This window comes from Dendrobates tinctorius, unplaced genomic scaffold (assembly GCF_039654945.1).
Source record: "Dendrobates tinctorius isolate UK_male_01 unplaced genomic scaffold, ASM3965494v1 ptg000075l, whole genome shotgun sequence".
In the NCBI taxonomy this organism is placed as follows: domain Eukaryota; kingdom Metazoa; phylum Chordata; class Amphibia; order Anura; family Dendrobatidae; genus Dendrobates; species Dendrobates tinctorius.
The window spans coordinates 54,004,700-54,027,172 of NW_027361743.1; the positions used below are offsets into that span (position 1 = coordinate 54,004,700).

Here is a 22,473-nt window from a genome sequence, read left to right on the forward strand (position 1 = left end):
GCGCCATTCAGCCAAGGCGCGAGCGTGACAGCTCAATGTGGGTGTGTATGTACGGTATGTATGAATGGATGTATGTATGTGTGTATGTATGTGTGTGTGTGTATGTCCAGGATTGGCATCTGCACCGTCGCAGCTACAGCCACAAAATTTGGCACAGTCACACGTCTGGACCCCGAGAGTGTCCTAGGCTATGTTGTGAGGCAAAATTTTAACCCCGCACGTTCCAATTCACCAAACAATTTTGCCCCTATCTACATAATGGGGAAAAAGTGTGTGTGTATATCAAGCCCCGCCCCTCATTATGATGTCATAATGGTTGCCATGGCGACGCTGATGTCATCATAGGTTGCAAGCCCCGCCGCTCATTATGATGTCATAATGGTTGACTATGGGATGGAGGATGTGTGATGGGTATATGGGCACTGGACTATGGGATGGAGGATATGTATGACGGGTATATGGGCACGGGACTATGGGATGGAGGATATGTATGATGGGTATATGAGTACGGGACTATGGGATGGCGGATATTTATGATGGGTATATGGGCACGGGACTATGGGATGGAGGATATGTATGATGTGTATATGAGCACGGGACTATGAGATGAAGGATGTGTGATGGGTATATGGGCATGGGACTATGGGATGGAGGATATGTATGATGGGTATATGAGCATGGGACTATGAGATGGAGGATGTGTGATGGGTATATGGGCATGGGACTATGGGATGGAGGATGTGTGATCGGTATATGGGCACTCGACTATGGGATGGAGGATATGTATGATGGGTATATGGGCACGGGCCTATGGGATCGTGGATATGTATGATGGGTATATGGGCACGGGACTATGGGATGGAGGATAATTATAATTTGATATAACTAACCACAGTTAGTTACTATGCCTGGGCAGCGCCGGGCTCTTCAGCTAGTTCACTATAAATGCCGTTGCACTGATGAACCCGACACCCCTCTTTCTTTGAGCCAAATCAAAAATTCCATAGACACTTCACTTCTACCTTGGTCGCACTTATTGACGGGCCTGCCCTGAATTAGAGAGCACCAATCCTCCCACGCCTTATCATACACCTGCTAGGTAGGTAATCCATCATGATTATGGGTGCAATATGGAAAGCCAGATCTTTTCTAACATCCAATGGGAAACCTATAAAGGACACAGGGAGTGTGTGAGCTTTAATAGAGGCTCTTCTGTTACCAACTAAGCTTCGGAGGCGCAGATTAATGGCATCAGCGATTGGCCACTGTTTCCTATAGGAATGATAGGGATGGAGGACACTGGATACCCGATGGTTATGCATTGGGGAGAAGGTCTTTGAAAGCCTGCTAAACAGAAGATAATAGTGATTTAAGGAGACTATCGTCTACATCTGCCACTAATATGGCTCGACGCCAGATGTTGTGTTTTAGGCATAGAAGTACTAGCTGGCATAAGAGTTTTAAGTAGGGACAGGGATGCAGAAGACAAACGGATTAAGCCCTTTGTGGTGCCAGGATTTTTCTTTTGAAATCGAATGTTCGTGAATCTCCGCAAGATAAATAGACATGCTGCGGTCTATAAAGACGTGCCGCATGTGCGTATACGCAGGTTTGCCACCTTCATCTTTGTACGCATAGTGGATATGGGATTTTATAAAATCCCATCCACTATGCTGTAACATCTGGACGCTGCAGATTGGATGCTGCGGCTGTACGCAGCGTCCAATCCGCAACAAATACACCACATGGGAACATACAATAAGTCCTCCGTCCTCAGTCAGCCAAGGAGAAGATTTAATTCTTCTGATGTCAAAGTCCTTCTCCTCTTTTCTCTGTCAGTTGAGACACAGGTCTCGAGAGCTATGTTTTCCAGATTGTAGCCTGTACTGTTACGTGACTAAGACACGCTGCTATTTGAATTACATAATGGAGGCCATTTTATTACATTTTTGGAGAACAGTTTAAGTTTTCTTCAAATAAAATGGAGCTCTCAGAGCTGAATGTCATTCTCAAAATAAGAAAAGTTAGGGACCCCTGACCTAAACTATTGCAATGAGTAGCTGTCAATAGTGGATCATCATTATTTTTGGGATTAGTTTTTGGATTAAAGTTTTGATTTTTTTTTTTTCACCTAATTTCTTATGGCTTTTGTGTCAAGTTTATACTAATGTTTTCAGTTTTTATGTCACTTTTTTGGGTTTGCTCGACAATGTTTTTGGCCAATTCAATTATGACCTTTTGAAATATTGCAAAGTTATTAGGCAATAGTTGAGTATAACATTTTGTCTGTATTTTTTCACAGTTGAAGACCAATTAGACACATTGTAAAGCTTATTGAAAGGATTGAGCAATCTTTGTTTTCTTCTCTATTAAATTTGATGGATACAAATATGCAGTGCTCAGAATACATGAGTTTGAAAAGCAAGATTTTAAAGTGGGTGCACTGTAGATATTTTGGTATGACATCTAATGCGCTTTTTTTCAGAACTAAATATTCTGCATGAAGAAAGTGAACAGTGTAGCAAGGAAACATGAAAACAAATAATACCATTCAGGCAGTCATCGACCTGACCGCTGGTGCCACAGGTAATTTAGCTTCCTCTTTATTCTCTGATTCTTCAGTCATCTCCGATCCAGTCTAAGGGCGTATACTTACTTGCGAGAGACTCTCACGATTCTCATGCGAGTCTCTTGCATGAAAACCTGGCACTGCCGCCGGCACTCAGACCGCAGACCGTGGCTACATGTATTTCTATGTAGCCACATGCTCCAGTGCCAGTGCCGGGTTTTCATGCGAGAGACTCGCACGAGAATCGTGAGAGTCTCTCGCAAGTGAGTATGAGCCCTAATAAGTGCACTTACTAATATGTAATTACTAGTGATTCTCATGTGTTTGAAAGGGAGCGCACCGCTCCACTGCTTCCTGTTTGCCACGGGGTGCATTCCTAATATTGACAAGCAGCATGGCTGCACAGCTGACCCACACCAATGTATGTTTGTACATATAGCTTCCTATGTACATTGCAAATGAAATGTTAATAGACTCATAGCATAATAATCTTGTAATATAATAATAATAATTTTAATTTGTAAAGCGCCAACATATTCCACAGCACTTTTGTTACAAGTATTTTCCAACAGTAAGCTGATCATAGGGAGCCTGCTGCTAAAAAACCCAGAAATTAGCTGGGATCTGTGTCAGAGCCTAGCAGCAATGTTCTTTATCCTTGCAGTAACACCGAAGGGGTAAAGCGGTGATGCAAAGAGCTACTCATACAATAAATAGACACATTAGGTCCTCCATAGCAAGAAACAACCTTTGTAGCACCTCCTCTATAATTAATTAATGTGGGTGCCAAACTGGGGACCTCCTTCTATTTTCACAGTGAAGGGTATGTATTTTTTATGCCAAATTACTCCATTAATATATGTGCAATTGGGACACCCTCACACCCAGGGCTGTGGGGTACTTGGTACTGGGCCCGATGGTCCTCAATGGGAGATGTCACGGTAGCTGGGACCTGGTCCGTGGCCCTGGGCGCCCATTGTAAATGTTCAGTGTGAATGTGTAAGTCGTGACACCACCTGTGGTGTTCAGCAATGAAGATGTTAAGCTGATGCTGTAGACAGATCCTCTGGGACAGATGGTGTGGTGCAGCAGAGATGTTATAGCCCTCCACAGGCAGGGCTGTAGTCCTGGGGCAGAGTAGGTGAAGTGACACTTAGATGGTGTAGTGTCAGGCGCAGAGGATGTAGCAGTGTTGGGTAGGTTGACGCAGGAATAAGTGGAGGATACCAGGGCATGTCGTTCCAAAGCTTTACTCACAGTCTGTTGTGGCACAAGAGCCCGCATTCGTGCCGTGTCCTCCGGGTCAGGAGCTCAGCCAACTTCCAGGCAAGATGAAGTACTCCCTTCCAACACTCCGCCAACAAATGTGCCTTTTCTGAACGTCTCCCTTTTGCGCCTAAAGTGAAGTACTCTCAGTACTGAGTTACACTGGAGTTCCTCCTGTCAGATGTTCCTATGAACTCTACTTGTACGGCAGACAGCTGTAGCCTGCTTCGGGGACTCCTTGCTACCTAGTCCCGGCTCACTATCGTTGCTGTTGTGTCCCCAAGTCTCGTGTGGGAATAAAGTGGTGACAAACTTCTATTCCTCCGGTGTCTGTTGCAGGACGATTAGTATCCAAACAACCTCGGGGACCGGACCCCGGCCTTGCGAAGGGTTCTCCTCCAACCCTAATCCTTAGTCCTCCTCTCCTTATGTTCCGTGCTAATCTTGCTTTCTGATGGAGAATATTAGGTTTTCCTTCTATGTCTCTTTCCTGTGCCAGCGGACCCAGATCACTGAGGTCGGCTGCAGCACTCCCTTCATCCGTCCCACTCTGGGTGATCTTTCTTCACAGGCCCGACCTCGTCAGACTCCTGTGACTAACTCCTTCTATCCTATCCTCTTCCCGCTTTTGTGCAAACTAAACTCCACCTGCCTCCCAGCACGCTTCGTGTTCCAAGCAGGGAGCCACCAAAGGGTGCTTTGCTACACTACTGTGTTGTGTGGGATGCCGGTGTTGGAGCTTGGTCAGGTGTCTCCCCCTTACCTGGATAGTGGGGTACCACACCTCAGGAGGAGGTGCAGTACCTCTGTGGTGACTGAACCCTCAGGGGCACCACATACCCCCCCGTTAAACACTGCACGTCCGCAAGCTGCAAGAAAACAAAAGTTGACAAATACAGGAACATACAAAATTTTTGCAATGCTTAGTAACAATTCTTATCTAATCTTCTCAATATGAGAGGCACTGTTTCTTGAACGTTGCAAAAAATTTTAACTAGCTATGTTTTAATACAGTACCTAATCTAAAAGTGCTATTGGCAGTAACTCACTACTACTTCAAGTATTCTGCATCAACACATTTCTTCATCAAAGTTGTTCTCTATCTATTAATACTTTCATAAAACACATTATCAAATACTTCACATCAAAAACTTCAATAATTCTTGTAAGTGCTGGACACCGCTCCCAGCCGGGATCTCTTGCAGTGTCCTTAGGTTGGAGCTATGCTCCATGATGAGGTAGTCCTTATCTTCAGAAGACCTATGTAAAACCAAGAGAGGGCACCTAAAGAGGTGCAACTATATACAAACACAGTTCTGGATCATTCAGTGTCCATGATCTCCACAGTTCAATAAGAAAAACGCTGCCAATAAAACTGGGCAACAAAACTGGAACAAGAAAAACATGATCACCAAAAATAGAAAAAAAAGCCACAATGGTGCAAATACCCTCCAGGGTAACAAAGTTAGTTAAGTTACTTTTCTTTAGTGTTGTTGGGCCCCTCCTGGGGTACTGGAAGCTGTTGACGTGGGCTGCTTCCAGGGAAGAACTTCTTGACATCCTCTTCCTGCTGATGGGTTCCCATAGGACGAGGTGGTGGCAACTGGGTGGATTGCTGCCTGAGGTACAGCTGGTGTAACTACGTGTACCATGGGGTGGTTGACAGGGGTAGATGTTGCCTGCCTGACATTGGTACAGTAGGTGTAATCACGACAGTGGGTGGTACTCCTGCCGGTGGGACATAGGCGCATTCCTTCTTATAGGCCGCAATGAAGTCTTCAGGAATGCGGCACACATTCATCGCATACCATCCACGCAACCCCTCATGCCGGGTAAAGGTCACATATTCCCCCGGTTGCAGATGCCTAGCAGGGTGTCCCTTCCTCAGGTGAGACTCCACATCTCTCCTGCTGAAGAAAAGGTCACTGATCCTCTTGGGGTCTGCAATGAACCCGAATCCTCTCTCATGGTTCACATTGAGAACCTGTCCCCATCCAGCTGAGTCCCGGGGACCGAAGTGACCAGCACGGACCTTTTCTTTACAGTCCAGATCAGGGCCCTGCACAGCCAGTCTCCGCTGCTTTCTCTGCTCCGCTGCCAGCTTGCGGATGGTTGCTTGGCAACGAGTCCATGTCTCGTCTTCCTCCTCCCGGGGCATGCTACTACCCACGGTGGACAGGGGCACTACCACTAGGGGTTCCGGCGTTCCCCCCCAGGGATCGGAGTCCCAGTTCCAGACAAGGTCCAGCACGACCTGTCCTGACGCTGCCCGGGTGTACACCCCAGGGTCTTCACAGGTGCAGGGGCGGCGGACATACCTGGGGCCTCCTGGCGGTGTTCCAGCTCCGAGGCAGGCTTGAGACGGTGGGCAGCAGCAGGGGTATCCACAGGGGTAGTCTGTCCGGATGTCGGCGATGGTGGAGCAGATGGCGGCTCCGGGTCCGCAGGGGTCTCTGGTGGGACCTGCGCAGCCGCCTCAGGTCCAGGCGGGAGCTCAACTTCTTCCTCCAATTCAGCTCCCAGGTCCTCGGACAATTCCTCCTGGCAGGCCTCACCCAGCAGTGATGACAGAAGAGAGCTGGGGATAGGTGCTGCCGGTGGGATTGCAGCAGCCGCTGGCTCCACAGGGTTTGCCTGGAGGAGATCCGGTGCAGCAGCGGCGGGTACCGGTGACTGGGGTACCGCGGATGGTGGCCCCTCCAGGGCGTGCTGCCATTTCTTCTTCCAGAGCGCCTCCTGCTTCTGCTGCAGTTCGTGAGTCAGCCGGGTTATCTCATCCTCCAGCTGTTGACAGTCCAGATTGGAAGCCAGATTGGAGCCTTCAGCATTGCGCCGGGGAGGTTCAGCTTAACCTCCCCTCGCTCTTCAGGCCTCCTCTCTCCTTCCATCATGGCGTTCTCTCCTCCTTCTTCTTCCTGTCTCGGTTCTTTTCCCGCCACCGGCTCTCGCTCCTCCTTCTGGGGGCGGCGTCTTCTTCCTACTCCTCCATACCAGGCCAGTATACGAACCCCTAGGGGGGTGGGCCATGTTGCTGTCGCATAGAAGTTCAGACAGGGGCGGCCCAGGACAGTTCACGATCTTTTCTTAGGACCACCCATGTTGTCACGCCCTTCTCCGCGCCGGCGGCCATTTTTAGCGTTCATTTTACAGTCTATCAAATTGGGTCTTTTGCACATTTCCACAAATTTTTAAGTCCAATAAATCGTAGGCACACAGAACCCGGTGGCACCAGGCTTCGTCATCCTGTTCGTGACTACAAGTTTGGGACGCCCTCACACCCAGGGCTGTGGGGTACTCGGTACCGGGCCCGATGGTCCTCAATGGGAGATGTCACGGTAGCTGGGACCCGGCCGGTGGCCCTGGGCACCCATTGTAAATGTTCAGTGTGAATGTGTAAGTCGTGACGCCACCTGCGGTGTTCAGCAATGAAGATGTTAAGCCGACGCTGTAGAAAGATCCTCTGGGACAGATGGTGTGGTGCAGCAGTGATGTTATAGCCCTCCACAGGCAGGGCTGTAGTCCCGGGGCAGAGTAGGTGAAGTGACACTTAGATGGTGTAGTTTCATGCGCAGAGGATGTAGCAGTGCTGGGTAGGTTGATGCAGGAATAAGTGGAGGACACCAGGGCATGTAGTTCCAAAGCTTTACTCACAGTCTGTTGTGGCACAAGAGCCTGCATCTGTGCCGTGTCCTCCGGGTCAGGAGCTCAGCCAACTTCCAGGCAAGATGAAGTACTCCATTCCAACACTCCGCCAACATATGTGCCTTTTCTGAATGTCTCCCTTTTGCGCCTAAAGTGAAGTACTCTCACTACTGAGTTACATTGGAGTTCCTCCTGTCAGATGTTCCTATGAACTCTACTTGTACGGCAGACAGCAGTAGCATACTTCTAGGACTCCTTGCTACCTAGTCCCCGCTCACTATCGTTGCTGTTGTGCCCCCAAGTCTGGTGTGGGAATAAAGTGGTGACAAACTTCTATTCCTCCGGTGTCTGTTGCGGGACCAATAGTATCCAAACAACCTCAGGGACCGGACCCCGGCCTTGCGCTGTGAACTTGAGAAGGGTTCTCCTCCAACCCTAATCCTTAGTCCTCCTCTCCTTACGTTCCGTGCTAATCTTGCTTTCTGATGGAGAGTATTAGGTTTTCCTTCTATGTCTCTTTCCTGTGCCAGCGGACCCAGATCACTGAGGTCGGCTGCAGCACTCCCTTCATCCGTCCCACTCCGGGGATCTTTCTTCACAGATCCGACCTCGTCAGACTCCTGTGACTAACTCCTTCTATCCTATCCTCTTCCCGCTCTTTTGTGCAAACTAAACTCCACCCGCCTCCCAGCACGCTTCGTGTTCCATGCAGGGAGCCACCAAAGGGTGCTTTGCTACACTACTGTGTTGTGTAGGATGCAGGTGTTGGAGCGGGGTCAGATGTCTCCTCCTTGCCTGGATAGTGGGGTACTACACCTCAGGAGGAGGTGCAGTACCTCTGTGGCGACTGAACCCTCAGGGGCGCCACACAATACCTTCACTAAAGGGGTTCTGTTAGTTACAATTTCACCACATTGGAGTTGATATAGAGGAGATATGATCCCGTATTAGTACAAACATGAGCTCTATAGTGTGTCTCCTGGCCCTCGAAAATCGCTGACATCCATTGATCTGGGTGGCCACAGTAAAACACTTCAATGTCCCTGCAACCCAATGGATAAGAGTGTGCAGCAATTTACCCAACAATAAAGGCTGATCATGTAGGCTCCGTGCTGGGCGAAACAAGCCACAGATATCCAGACAGCCAGTCAACATCTGGACAAAAAATAATTGTTTAAATAATAATAAGTATAATCAAGGCAGTAAAGACTAAAGGCCTCATCTCACATAACGAGATCGTTAGCGAGATCGCTGATGCGTCACCGATTTTGTGACACAACAGCGATCTCGCCAACGATCTCACTACATGTGACCCTAGCGGTGACCGGCCCCCCCGCTGGATATTGCTGATCATGCTCAAATGTCCCAGGCCATTTTGTGATAGTTGACGTCCCACCGGCCAGCGTGCATCGCTGTGTTTGACGCCAACAAGCGAACTCGCTGGCGACGCAGAACTCAGGGACGCAGGCGGGAGTTGTCAGAAAAGCTGCTGTGTGACAAGGCACCGACGACCGCCGAGGTATCCTTACCAGGTCGTATCATTGTCGGGATTGCTTGTGAGTCGCTTAGTGTAACGGGACCCAGAAAGACTCATTGCCAAAGAAAGTAAAAATAATCCAAAAATAATCTTCAATTGAATAAATAATGAGACTTAAAAACTATAGTTGGCTCCCTCAATAGTAATTTGTGTAAAATGGTGGAAGAGGAGGAGGGAAACGCCTTCATCATTACAATATTTGCACAGGAAAATCCAAGAACACCTGCCATGTTTAGGAAAACCACAAATTCTCCATTAAATGTTATCAGCTTAAACCATCAAGAAGAGTAACCCTTAAAAACACTAAAATCGTCAAATCACCAGGATCCTGGTGGCATACAACCCCGAGTTCTGCAAGAGTCAAGTATCTTGGTAGACAATTATTTATAATATTTAACAAGTCTATAACAACTTAATCTTTTCCACTGGCCTGGCTCATGTGATGTTAATATTTACAAAGGGGTCAAACATTGAGTATGGAATCTATAGACCTATAAAATTAAAGAGTTATTTCCAAGATTGTAAGTTATCCAGAGGATAGGGGAAAACTTACTGATCACTAGCGGTATGAACTCTGAGACCTTCAGCAATCCCAAGAAATGGACTCTGGAAACTCAAAACTGACAGCACTCTTGAATGGAGCAGAGGTGCAAATCTTAACCTCTGCTCCATTAATTGTATATGGGACTGCTGGAAATAGTGAGCGCATATAAGCATTCTGTGAAAGTGCCATATACAATGAACAGAGTATCGATCAAGCGTTAACATCTCGGCTACTTTCAACTCGTTGTTTTGCTTGGAGAGCTTGGTTCCTGGGTTCTGAAGCAATGTTATTGAGATCAATACTGGTCCTAGTGTTTGGATCCCCAGCAATTAGTAAGTTATGCCCTATGCTATGGATTTATTAGAGATGCTATCCTGGAGTGTCTCTATGAAAATAATTCCATAACCCAGCATCATGGTTTTACGAAAGATCACTCCTGTCAGTTTAATTTGATCAGCTTCTACAGGGACGTGAGTTCCAGAATGAGCCAGGGTAAGGATCTGGATGTTGTGTATCAAGACTTTTTTAAATGCATTCAATACGGTGCCACATATAAGGGTGCCACAGGGGTCAGTATTGGGCCCACTTCTTTTTAAAATGTATTAAAGACCTTGTTGAGGGCAAATGGAGAAGAATTTCAATATTTGCAGATGATACTAAGCTCTGCAAGGTAACTAACACAGATGAGGATAATTTAATATTACAGATGGTTTTAAGGAAGCTGGAAGGTTGAGCCGAGAAATGGCAATTGCAGTTTAATGTAGATGAATGTAATGTTAGGCATTTGAGCAGAGGAAACCAACTGTTATATAAGGACTGGGTGGACTACAGTGCTAACACTGGTTATCAATCTTGGGCTCATTCTGTCGCTTAGATCGCTTAGAGGCGATTTAATTACAATGTACAAATATATGAATGCCTGCAGCGATGACACGGGGGCATCCTCTATGTTACAGGAAAGATAAATTCACTATCATCACACATGGTGATGCTTTACAGTAGAAGCACTGATATTATGGAACTCTCTACCAAAACTTGTAATGGTCGATTCACTAGATAAGTGCAAGGAGGGCCTGAATGAATTTCTTATCAAATATTATTTTACAGTTTATGAGTAATACATTTTGGAGATGAGATGTTAATCCTCAAAACAAGTTTGCTTGCTATCAGTAGGGGTCAGGAAGTAGTTTCTCCCCTATTTTGCGTAAATTATCATCTGCAAAAGGGCCTGAATTTCTAGGAAAGTTGTGGCTTGAACTTTTAGGGTGTGGGATCTCAGCATGTTGAGAGGGATCCCAGAACCCTCTTGCTCACTGATTGAGCGATATCTCACTCATTAGCCCTCTTTCACACTTCAGTCTTTTGCCGTCAGTCGAAATCCGCCCTTTTTTGAAAAAAACTGATCCGTTTTTTTTTGCGGAATCCGTTTTTTTCTCATAGACTTACATTAGCGGCGGATTGTGACGGATGGTCGTCCATTGCATCCGTTTTTTGACGGATCCGTTGGAATTTAAGTGTCCATCGTCTTGAGTCGAAGGACAAAGTAACGTTTTTTTCAGTGGCGGAACCGCTTTTTTAAACTGAGCATGCCCGGAAGATCTTCCCATTCATGCAATTTAACCCTAAAAGCCGTTCTGGAAAAGGCAGAAAAAATCTCTCTCTCTCCCCTTTTCCAGAGTTCTGTTCCTTTAAATTTTCATACACTGGCAGCTGAAGCAGATCCGTCAAAAAAACGGATCCGGTGCATCCGTTTTTTGCAAAGCGGAAACGGATCTGTTTTTTCACACTTTGACGGTTTGCAACTGACGTCAAAAGACTGAAGTGTGAAAGAGCCTTTACACTAACCATATCCTGCTCATAGGTTACCAAGATGTTACTGAATGGTAACCACCGTGATGATGTTACCGTTCAGTAACACCTTAGTAAAATACGCAGCAACAGTGGCTTAGTGTAAAGAGCAAAATCTCACTCTTTCATTGTGAACGGGGCCATTGAGGGTTGCAGGAACTCGCTCTGCATGTAGGGATTCCAAACGAGAACGTTCGAGACCAACTTTTGCTAGAAAGTAAGGGCCTCTCGGGGGTTTAAGGTTCCTTCTGGGCACTTTGACCATAGCTTATATTTAGAAAAATCAGTGGTTCGAGGATGCCCATTCTTTATAAAATAAACAGGGAAACCCCAGACTGCAGATAGATATTCCTTAACAACAGTGAAACTACGAGATATAAAGAACTCAACAGCTTCAGTAGTGTATCAATATATAGTCCTGTCCAATGTATAATTAATCACACAGATAATGTCAAGAAATCACTTTAGTTGTATACATATTTCAGGTGGAACGGCATGTGTTCTGACCGGACAGCCGTTTGACACTGCCAAGGTGAAGATGCAGACGTTCCCGAATCTGTACAGAGGCCTCATAGATTGCGCAGTGAAGACCTACAGACAAGTGGGGTTCAGGGGCTTCTACAAAGGGACCGGTCCAGCTCTTCTGGCAAACATATCAGAGAACTCTGTCCTTTTTATGAGCTATGGTTTCTGCCAGAGAGTTGTGAGGAGGATTGTTGGCTTGGAAAAGAATGCACCTCTAAGGTAAGGTTTTCGCAGCATCAGAGAACCAGTAATATTGGTTTAAGATGTCAAAGAAAGTCAGAAACCTAATGCAAAACTTTCAACTGTCTTCTATTTCCTACTGTTTTGGCAGATTAAAGTGAACCTGTTCCTTACAATCAGTGATTGGCAGCTATTTATATTTGCACAATTATAATGGGGAAAAAAAGTATTTAGTCAACCACCAATTGTGCAAGTTCTCCCACTTAAAAAGATGAGGGAGGCCTGTAATTCACATCATAAGTAGACCACAACTATGAGAGTCAAAATGAGAAAACAAATCCAGAAAATCACCTTGTCTGATTTGGCAAGATTTAGTTTGCAAATTATGGTGGAAAATAAGTATTTTGTCATTAACAAAAGTTCATCTCAAAATTTTGTTATATATCCTTTGTTGGCAAAGACAGAGGTCAAACGTTTTCTGTAAGTCTTCACAAGGTTGGCACACACTGGTGGTGGTATGTAGGCCCATTCCTCCATGCAGATCTCATCTAGAGCAGTGATGTTTTGGGCCTGTCGTTGGGCAACACGGACTTTCAAATCCCTCCAAAGGTTTTCTATGGGGTTGAGATCTGGAGACAGGCTAGGCAACTCCAGAACCTTCATATGCTTCTTACGAAGCCACTCCTTCATTGCCCTGGTGGTGTGCTTGGGATCATTATCATGCTGAAAGACCCATCCACATTTCATCTTCAATGCCCTTGCTGATGGAAAGAAGTTTGCACTCAAAATCTCACGATACATGGCCCCATTCATTGTTTCATGTACACGGATCAGTCGTACTGGTCCCTTTGCAGAGATACAGTCCCAAAGCATGATGTTGCCACCCTCATGCTTGACAGTAGGTATGGTGTTCTTTGGATGCTACTCAGCATTCTGTCTCCTCCAAACACAACGAGTTTTGTTTCTACCAAACAGTTCTACTTTGGTTTCCTCAGACCATATGATATTCTCCCAATAGTCTTTTGGATAATCCAAATGCTCTTTAGCAAACTTCAGAAGGGCCCGGACATATACTGGCTTAAGCAGGGGGGACACATCTGGCACTGCAAGATCGGAGTCCCTAGCGGCGTAGTGTGTTACTGATGGTAGCCTTTGTTACGGAGGTCCCAGCTCTATGCAGGTCATTCACTAGGTCCCTCCGTGTGGTTCTGGGATTTTTGCTCGCCGTTCTTGTGATCATTTTGACCCCATGGGGTGAGATCTAGCATGGAGCCCCAGTTCAAGGGAGATTATCAGTGGTCTTGTATGCCTTCCATTTTCTTATTATTGCTCCCACAGTTGATATCATCATGCCAAGCTGCTTGCATATTGCAGATTCAGTCTTCCCAGCCTGGTGCAGGGCTACAATTTTGTTTCTGGTGTCCTTCGATAGCTCTTTGGTCTTCACCATAGTGGAGTTTGGAGTATGACTGTTTTAGGTTGTAGACAGGTGTCTTTTATACTGATAACAAGTTCAAACAGGTGCCATTACTACAGGTGATGAGTGGAGGACAGAGGAGCCTCTTAAAGAAGAATTTACAGGTCTGTGAGACCCAGAAATCTTGCATGTTTTTGGGTGACCAAATACTTACTTTCCACCATAATTTGAAAAATAAATCTTGCCAAACGAGACAAGGTCATTTTCTGGATTTGTTTTCTCATTTTGACTCTCATAGTTGTGGTCTACCTATGATGTCAATTACAGGCCTCTCTCATCTTTTTAAGTGGGAGAACTTGCACAATTGGTGGCTGACTAAATACTTTTTCCCCACTGTACATGAAACCAGAAGTATAGTCATGACAGACACTAAACTACAGTTCTAGTAGTAAATTTTTTGCGTAATTTATGATTTCACACAATATATTGGGAATCTGTCCATAACTGCTTCGCTTCCAGCTTTTATAGATTTAGGAGTCCTGAAGTAGTGAAAAAAACAAGATGGTCAATAAATATGTGTATGATATAAGAGTTAATTAATAGGTGCCAAAATCCTTTAGTTTTAATTAATTAAATTAATTGATATTGACAGTGGTGTCACATACAGGGATAGTGATGCCTTATTTCTACTATATCGGACTGGTAGAACAATATTAATAATCAATAATTGTTTCTTCAGTATTTGCCACTTACACAATGTAATGTAATGTGACTGTGTTTTTTCGATGCTTTAGTGACCTGCACAATGCAACCGCAGGCTCATTTGCAGCAGCGTTTGCTTCATTGGCCCTTTGTCCCACAGAGCTGGTGAAGTGTCGTCTTCAGGCCATGCATGAAATGCAGCTCTCTGGAAAGGTGATAGAAGGACAAAAGTGAGTTGTGACCTACCTGAAACTCTTTGAGATCTACCCAGAGTAATATTTTATAATATTGATCCTTTCTTCATAGTACAGTGTGGGCAGTGGTCAAGAATATCCTGCGCACAGATGGTCCAATGGGTTTCTATCATGGACTCTCCAGCACTCTTCTCAGAGAGGTTCCAGGTTACTTCTTCTTCTTTGGGGGCTATGAATTAGGTCGTTCATTTTTTACGAGATCTGGAACATCTAAAGACCAGTTAGGTATGAAAATGATTATTAATACTTTTTATTTAAAAAGTGCAATGTTCTTTGACAATGGTCCCTTGTTCAAGATGTTGATTTTTGTTAGCCGTAGGCCTCATTCAGACGTCCATTTATCACGGATCAAGGAAAAACGAAGAATGTGACTGTCAAGTTCGGGTCTGGAGACCCCCGGCCAGTATGTGAATCATGGCCTGGACTTGGTCTGTGATACACAGATGTCTGAATGAGGCCTCAAAGAACCAAAAAGATGTTTTCACGGGAGGACTTCTCTGTATTACTTAGAGACACCATTGATTTTATTGTACCGTAGTATAAATGCTGCGTTTTTTCAATTGCATGTCTTTGCATGGAAAATCCACTGCTTTTGACAGTTCAAGCAAAGCCAATGTAATTTCATAAAAATCATGCTGTGTGTTTAACCGCTTTCTGATATTGGGCGTAATATTACACCTATGTCGGACTCCTTCTGTTTAGTGCAGGCTCCGGCGCAGAGCCCGCAACTTTCCGGTCACATGTCAGCTGATATCTGCCCGCAACAGCTGTGGGTGGAATCGCAATCCACCCGCGGCAGTTAACTAGTTAAATGCCACTGTCAATCTCTGACAGCAGCATTTAACTTGCGCTTCCAGAAATCCCACCATCGGAGACCCCATCACGTGATCGCGGATCACCGATGGGTTGCCATGACAACCAGAGGTCTCCAACAGACGTCTATGTTTGTCATAGCCATATTGCTATGAGCGCCACCCTGTGGTCAACACGCATAGCAAGTGAGCATTTGTGCTACATACAGGCGATCTAATCATCGCCTGTATGTAGCTGAGCCAATCAAAGTACTGCAACTAAAAGTTCAAATCACCCACTTTCGCCCCATTCAAAATAAAACAATACAAAAAATTAAATATACACATATTTGGTATCGCCGAGTTCAGAATCGCCGGATCTATCAATATAAAAAAAAGAATTAACCCAATTGTTAATTCATTGACTGTAGTGCATTTCTGTAGTAGTACATTACACTTTTGTGGCATAAATTAGGATGCATTTGAAGGGTCATGCTCAGTGATGCCCCTTCCCTATAAAGTATACCCATTTTTAAAAAATTTGGCTGACCTGGCATAAATGTTTGTGTAACTACATTTGAAACAGTTTTACACTAGATTACTGCCACAAACTTGATGATGAATCAGGTTCTTACCTACGAATTACAGTTGACTGCTTGGGGGTCCCAACAGCAGGGCGTCCTTATTACCACAAATAGGGATTGTACAAAGTGTAAAATCCACAGACAAGGCTGATATTTTTGTTCTACTATCTTAAAAGTAACAATTTTGCATTAATATGGAATACAGTTAAAGAGAACCTATCACCAGTTTGAGCGTGTTAAACTGGCCACCCCATAGAATGGTGGCTGCAGAGTGGTGTAAAATGTAGTTTTCATTTTTTAATTTCTCCTCACCGTCGTGGAGATATTAGCTTGAAAGTTTAAGTTATGAATTGATGATAAGCCTAATGGGGTGTTACCAGAACTTTGTCTCTGGGGGCAAGTACTTCTTCTCCTGCATGAGGTCGACCAATCATAGGCAGGCAGTGTCGGGCAGGGGAGAAAACATGTCCCACTATAGCTTATAGCATGTTTCTCAGTGTAATGATAGACAGTCTGTTCTCTTCACTAAACTTGCTGCAGAACAGTGTGTGATAACAAATTGTCAGGACCAGAGTGGAGCTGAGTGTGATTAAAAAGTGAGAGCAGAGATACCTGTGATTACTAACACTTCTTAAGCTTTCACCTCACAGTAGCCACTGTTGGGGAAGGGGAGTACAGCAGAGCTGAGCTTTGTCTCAAACACTTTTAGCAGCTCTCCTCTCACAATGTTTTCAACTCTGCTGTACTATCATCTGTGGTGAGATGACAGCTAAAGAAGTGTTAGCAATCACACTCATCTCTTCCTTGCTCCCAGCACTTGTAATCACACACAGCTCTGCAGTTGGATTATTTTTCACTCTGGGAAATCTGCTCTAAGCTATTGTGGCACATGTTCTTCTTTCCCCAGTATATTGCTGCCTGCTTATGATTGGTCAGTATTATGCAGGGGAAGATGTACACATCTGTGGTAACGCCCCAATGGGCTTATCATTAATTAGAAACTAAACTTTACAAGCTAATTTCTCCAACATGGAGAGGAGAAATTAAAAAATGAAAACTGTTTTATTCAGCTCTGCAGCCACAATCCCATGGTGTGGACAGTTTAACAGGTTCAGACTGGTGGACTGTCCTCTTTAAAAGCATGAACCAAAACAATGACTAATTTTGACTTTAAATATCAGTATATTTACATTCATGGAACCATTATGGATTTTCCTCCAGGAATAGTGCCATTGATGGTTAGTGGAGGATTCGGAGGGATCTCATTGTGGCTGGTTGTCTTCCCAGTGGATTGTGTTAAATCTCGAATCCAAGTCCTCTCCATGACAGGAAAACAATCAGGATTCATAAGGACATTTTTAAACATTTTAAGAAATGAAGGTAAGCATCAATACATTTTAAAGTAAATCTGTGCCTTTTAAATGGGGTTGTTCCCTGATGATTTTTTTTTTTTTAAATATCCCATAATGCTTAAAAATAAAAAAGTGAGTCACTGCTGCATGAAGTGATTAGCTGCAGCGGTAACACATTCATACAGCCTCTACAGAATGTGCAGAGACCAGCTCTGTAGATCCTGTTCTGGCCATACAGACATGTTTACTGAGGGTAAAGAAGCAGAAAAGAGGTAAAACAGGCCAAGTCAAATACAGTGGGGGAAATGAGTATTTGATCCCTTGCTGATTTTGTAAGTTTGCCCACTGGCAAAGACGTGAACAGTCTATAATTTTAAGGATAGGTTAATTTTAACATTGAGAGATAGAATATCAAAAATAAAAACCAGAAAATCACATTTGATCCCCTACCAATCATTAAGAGTTCTGGCTCCTACAGACCAGTAAGACGCTCTTAATCAACTCGTTACCTGCATTAAAGACAGCTGTCTTCCATAGTCACCTTTATAACAGACTCCTGTCCACAGACTCAATTAATCAGTCAGACTCTAACCTCTACAACATGGGCAAGACCAAAGAGCTTTATAAGGATGTCAGGGACGAGATCATAGACCTGCACAAAGCTGGAATGGGCTACAAAAACATAAGTAAGACGCTGGGTGAGAAGGAGACAACTGTTGGTGCAACAGTAAGAAAATGGAAGAAATAGAAAATGACTGTCAATCAACATCGATCTGGGGCTCCATGCAAAATCTCACCTCGTGGGGTATCGTTGATCATGAGGAAGGTGAGAGATCAGCCTAAAATTACACGGGGGGGAACTTGGTAATGATCTCAAGGCAGCTGGGACCACAGTCACCAAGAAAACCATTGGTAACACATTACGCTGTAAAGGTTTAAAATCCTGCAGTGCCCGCAAGGTCCCACTGCTCAAGAAGGCACATGTGCAGGCCTGTCTGAAGTTTACCAATGAACACCTGGATGATTCTGTGAGTGATTGGAAGAAGTTGCTGTAGTCAGATGAGACAAAAATTGAGCTCTTAGGCATTAACACATCTAGCCGTGTTTGGAGGAAGAGAAATGCTGCCTATGACCCAAAGCACACCGTCCCCACTGTCAAGCATGGAGGTGGAAACATTACGTTTTGGGGGTGTTTCTCTGCTAAGGGCACAGGACTACTTCACCGTATCAATGGGAGAATAGATGGAGCCATGTACCGTAAAATACTGAGTGACAACCTCCTTCCGTCCGCCAGGACATTAAAAATGGGTCGTGGCTGGGTATTCCAGCAAGACAATGACCCAAAACATACAGCCAAGGCAACAAAGGAGTGGCTCAAAAAAAAGCACATTAAGGTCATGGAGTGGCCTAGCCAGTCTCCAGACCTTAATCCCATAGAAAACTTATGGAGGGAGTTGAAGCTCCGAGTTGTCAAGCGACAGCCTCAAAATCTTAATGATTTAGAGATGATCTGCAAAGAGGAGTGGACCAAAATTCCTCCTGACATGTGCGCAAAACTCATCATCAACTACAAAAAACATCTGACTGCTGTGCTTGCCAACAAGGGTTTTGCCACCAAATATTAAGTCTTGTTTGCCAGAGGGATCAAATACTTATTTCTCACTGTAAAATGCAAATAAATTTATATAATTTATACAATGTGATTTTCTGGATTTTATTTTTGGTATTACTGTATATCTCTCAATGATAAAATTAACCTACCCTTAAAATTATAGACTGTTCATGTCTTTGTCAGTGGGCAAACTTACAAACTCAGCAAGGGATCAAATACTTATTTCCTTCACTGTATGATTCAAATTACAATGCATAAAATATAGGCTAGGATTACACAGCGACATTTGTCTACCAATATCGCAATGTCACATTGCGACATGGCATATCTCATGTTAAAGTGAGCTGTACCATGTTATTATTTCCCTGAGCGGGTACACCCTGCAGCCACACAGGCTGTACTGTATACTATTTTGTTTTTCCCATTGTGCCAGAAGGGCCGTGTATATTTTTCCTAATGCTGCACTGGTTTATGCAGCACATTTTATAATAAACCAGTGGAAAGCTTAATGTGATGACACCAATAGAGTCATTGGCGCTGCCTATAGGGTGCTATCGGGGGCATGTGAATGAGGGCAGGGAGTGCAGGAACAAGGCACGCTGTGCGCAAGGACCTGAGACTAAGCAGTGAGCACAGGACCTGGCACTAAACAGTCACGTGACCGGGGGCGAAGTCACCACACGTGGGTACAGAGAAGTAAGCCGAACCAGGAGAGTGCAGGAGAGTGCAGGGCACAGACAGTAAACGTGGCCAAGGAGAGCCGAGGGTCAAAAGCCAGACGAGAGCGTAGTACCTAGGCATAAGACAAAGAGTAAACGGAGACAAGCCAAGGAGTCAGATAAGCAGGAGCGACAGGCCAGTACAAAGCAGGATACAGAGGCAAAAGTCAGGGGACAAAATGGGTCATACACAGCAAAGCACACAAGCACAACCTTTACTTTGAGCAACTGAGTAAGCCAATCTATCACAGTTGATAAAACATCATTGATCTCAGCAACACATGTCCCATTTAACCAGGGTGATGTGCTGCCTAACAAGATGTTTTTTAATCAAGCTTAAATATTATTTCATTCTGCAAATGGGCATTTTGCTTGTCTGTCGGTTCATTGGCAGACTGTTTAGACAGGCCGATTAGTGGAAAAAGAGCGTTAGTAGGAACGCTCATTCCCGATTATCGGCCGGTGTAAATACACCTTTAGATCTAGAAAGCAATATACAGTATATGTAAAAGAAAAGAATGAGAACGTTGCCATTACATAGATCCTACTTTTTGTATCTTTAAGTCTCATGCAGACCTATGTCTCCATGATTGTAGACTACACACACTCTGAAGTCTGATACTGCAGTTAATCCCTATTGAAAATTACATTTTAATGATGTACGACCTCCACTCTTAATAGGATCAGACTGTACAACATTATAATGCAAGGTGCTAGTGTGTCTTAAGGCTATGGTCATGTGCTGTAACAGCATTGTAGGTTTATGGTGCATTTTTTGTTGTGGTTTTACAAATCCACTGATATTCTACTGCGATTTTGGAAACCTGTAGTAGCAATTTAGGAACACAGCCCAATTTATAAGCTATCAGCAGAGGTGCTGACACTTGAAACTATTCATTGTGTTAAAAAATAACTCCAGAATGAATGGTCAGATTAAGGACTTGGAGACTAAAACATGCCAACCCCAACCACTGCTATTTTAGGATCCAGTAGTGATTGTCACTCTAACGCCCTCAACATAGGAATCAATGGATACTTAGACAAGAATTTCTAAATAAACAGAAAATGAAAATTGCACATTTTAACCCTTGTTCTCTGATTTGGCCAATAGAATGTTCTGAAATCTATGAGATGTGGTGGACCTAAAATGAGATGAGCCTAGTCTAAGTCCCGATGAAAAATCTGTTACTAGACCCTCATCTACATTGTGCTGTTTTATAACACACGTGTCTTGTAATTTGGCGGGGGGACTTTTGGACTTACAGGCACCAGACTCTAAGTGCAATTGCTACCTCTGTTATCTAAACTGACCACTTCTTTGTTTTACAGGTATCCTGGCTTTATACTCTGGCCTAAAACCGACGTTGATCAGAGCTTTCCCTGCCAATGGGGCACTATTTGTGGCCTATGAATACAGCAGGAAGTTTATGATGCAGCAGTTTGAGGAGTTGTGAATATTATAATGCTTTAAAGGGATACTTTCACTGTTCGTATTTTTTTCCCATCCACATTCCGGGTGATGTGAATTTTAGATACTATTCTTCTGTATTGCAAAGACTTCTTATGAACACATAATTGATGGTTTTATAATAAACATTTCGATTGATATTTCATTTAAACTGACAGAATTGTGTGTTCCGTTTGTTAAATCTATTACCCCCTTTATGATGTGTCCAATTTTAATGTTTGCCCTTTAATTTTTACCTATCCGTACTCAAATAGAAATGGTGAAATGGTAAAAAACCAACAACTCTGTCATTGCTTTTAAGGTTTCATTTTTATGGCATTCGATGTGCTGTACTAATGATCCAGCAACATGACGCTGATACTAAACTTGCATAGTTTTTTTATATTTTAATACTTAAAAATAAACTTGCTTTGTGCTGCCATTTTCTGAGACCTGAAACTTTCTAAATTTTCCATTGCTGTAGGTGCACGAGGGCTTATTTTATGTTGAGCGGTTATTTTTATTAGGACCATTTTAAAGTATCTCCAATGTTTTGATCACTTTTAATTGCCTTTTTTATGCAAATCTGAAATTTTGATTATGATTTCTTAATGGCATTTACCGTATGGGTCAATTTATTTTATATTTTAATACATCAAACTTTTACTAACGCATGATATCAAGTATGTTGCATGGTTAGAAAGTTGAAGGTAGACTTAAGTCCATTGAGTTCAACCTACAGCCTACCATGTTGATCCAGTGAAAGGGGGTGGCATTGCTATGGACCGGAGAGACAAGCTGCCACTTTAAGAGACAGCAACCCCCTTGGTTAGAACAGTGGGGCATTCTGATCTTCCCTGCAGTGTAGCCTGTTTGGTTTCTGCTGCCAGCACTGGAGAGGGGAGGGGCTGTTTTTCTGTGAGAGCGCTGACATTTCTGCAGGAAGAGATGTGCCTGAGCTGTGAAGGAAAGACTTTGTAAACTCTTCTGTGGGAAAACAAGATGGCTTTCCTGTGTTGCCGTGAGGAGCCATGAAGAAAAGACAAGAAAGGAATCCATTGGAGGGAATCCACCGTTTCTAGGAGCATCATTGTACCTGCACACAAGGAAAGACCAAAGCTGCAGGGGCCCCGGGATTGGACTGAGATACCAACGCTACTGTGAGTGTTAACCGCTTCTGTGCACATGCTAGGGTTTAGGATAGGCTGCAATAGATAGAGCATGGCAGCCATGTGGCCTGTTCAGCAAAGGCCAGATAGGTTATAGTTAGTGTAGCATCATACATGACTTTACTGTGTTGTCTTGCCAGTTAGATAAATACAGTGAGCTGTTATAGTTTGTGCTCCGTGCTGTTTGGCGGCCCATCTAGAGAATATTATCCTTGTAAATTGTCTGCTTAAACAGCATACCCCTGTTTTGTGCACTTCCCTAACACTGCATTCGTTTCCTGTAAATAAATTAACTCTTTGTTGTTTGCACCTCAT

The 22,473-nt window shown here is 44.1% G+C and overlaps 1 protein-coding gene across 5 annotated transcripts in view; it reads left to right on the forward strand.

Moving 5' to 3' along the window:
• The window catches only part of LOC141096562 (mitochondrial ornithine transporter 1-like), a 116,147-nt gene extending 94,986 nt beyond the window's left edge, over positions 1–21,161 (forward strand). For all 5 annotated transcript variants that reach the window (XM_073583278.1, XM_073583279.1, XM_073583280.1 and 2 more), the window contains 6 exons: positions 2,486–2,586; positions 11,892–12,150; positions 14,323–14,460; positions 14,537–14,709; positions 17,081–17,239; positions 20,872–21,161. In XM_073583278.1, coding sequence (XP_073439379.1) covers positions 2,532–2,586; positions 11,892–12,150; positions 14,323–14,460; positions 14,537–14,709; positions 17,081–17,239; positions 20,872–20,996 — 909 coding nt within the window. In that variant the 5' untranslated portion in view covers positions 2,486–2,531 and the 3' untranslated portion in view covers positions 20,997–21,161. The remainder of the gene's footprint in view (positions 1–2,485; positions 2,587–11,891; positions 12,151–14,322; positions 14,461–14,536; positions 14,710–17,080; positions 17,240–20,871) is intronic.
• Positions 21,162–22,473: the final 1,312 nt, after the last annotated feature.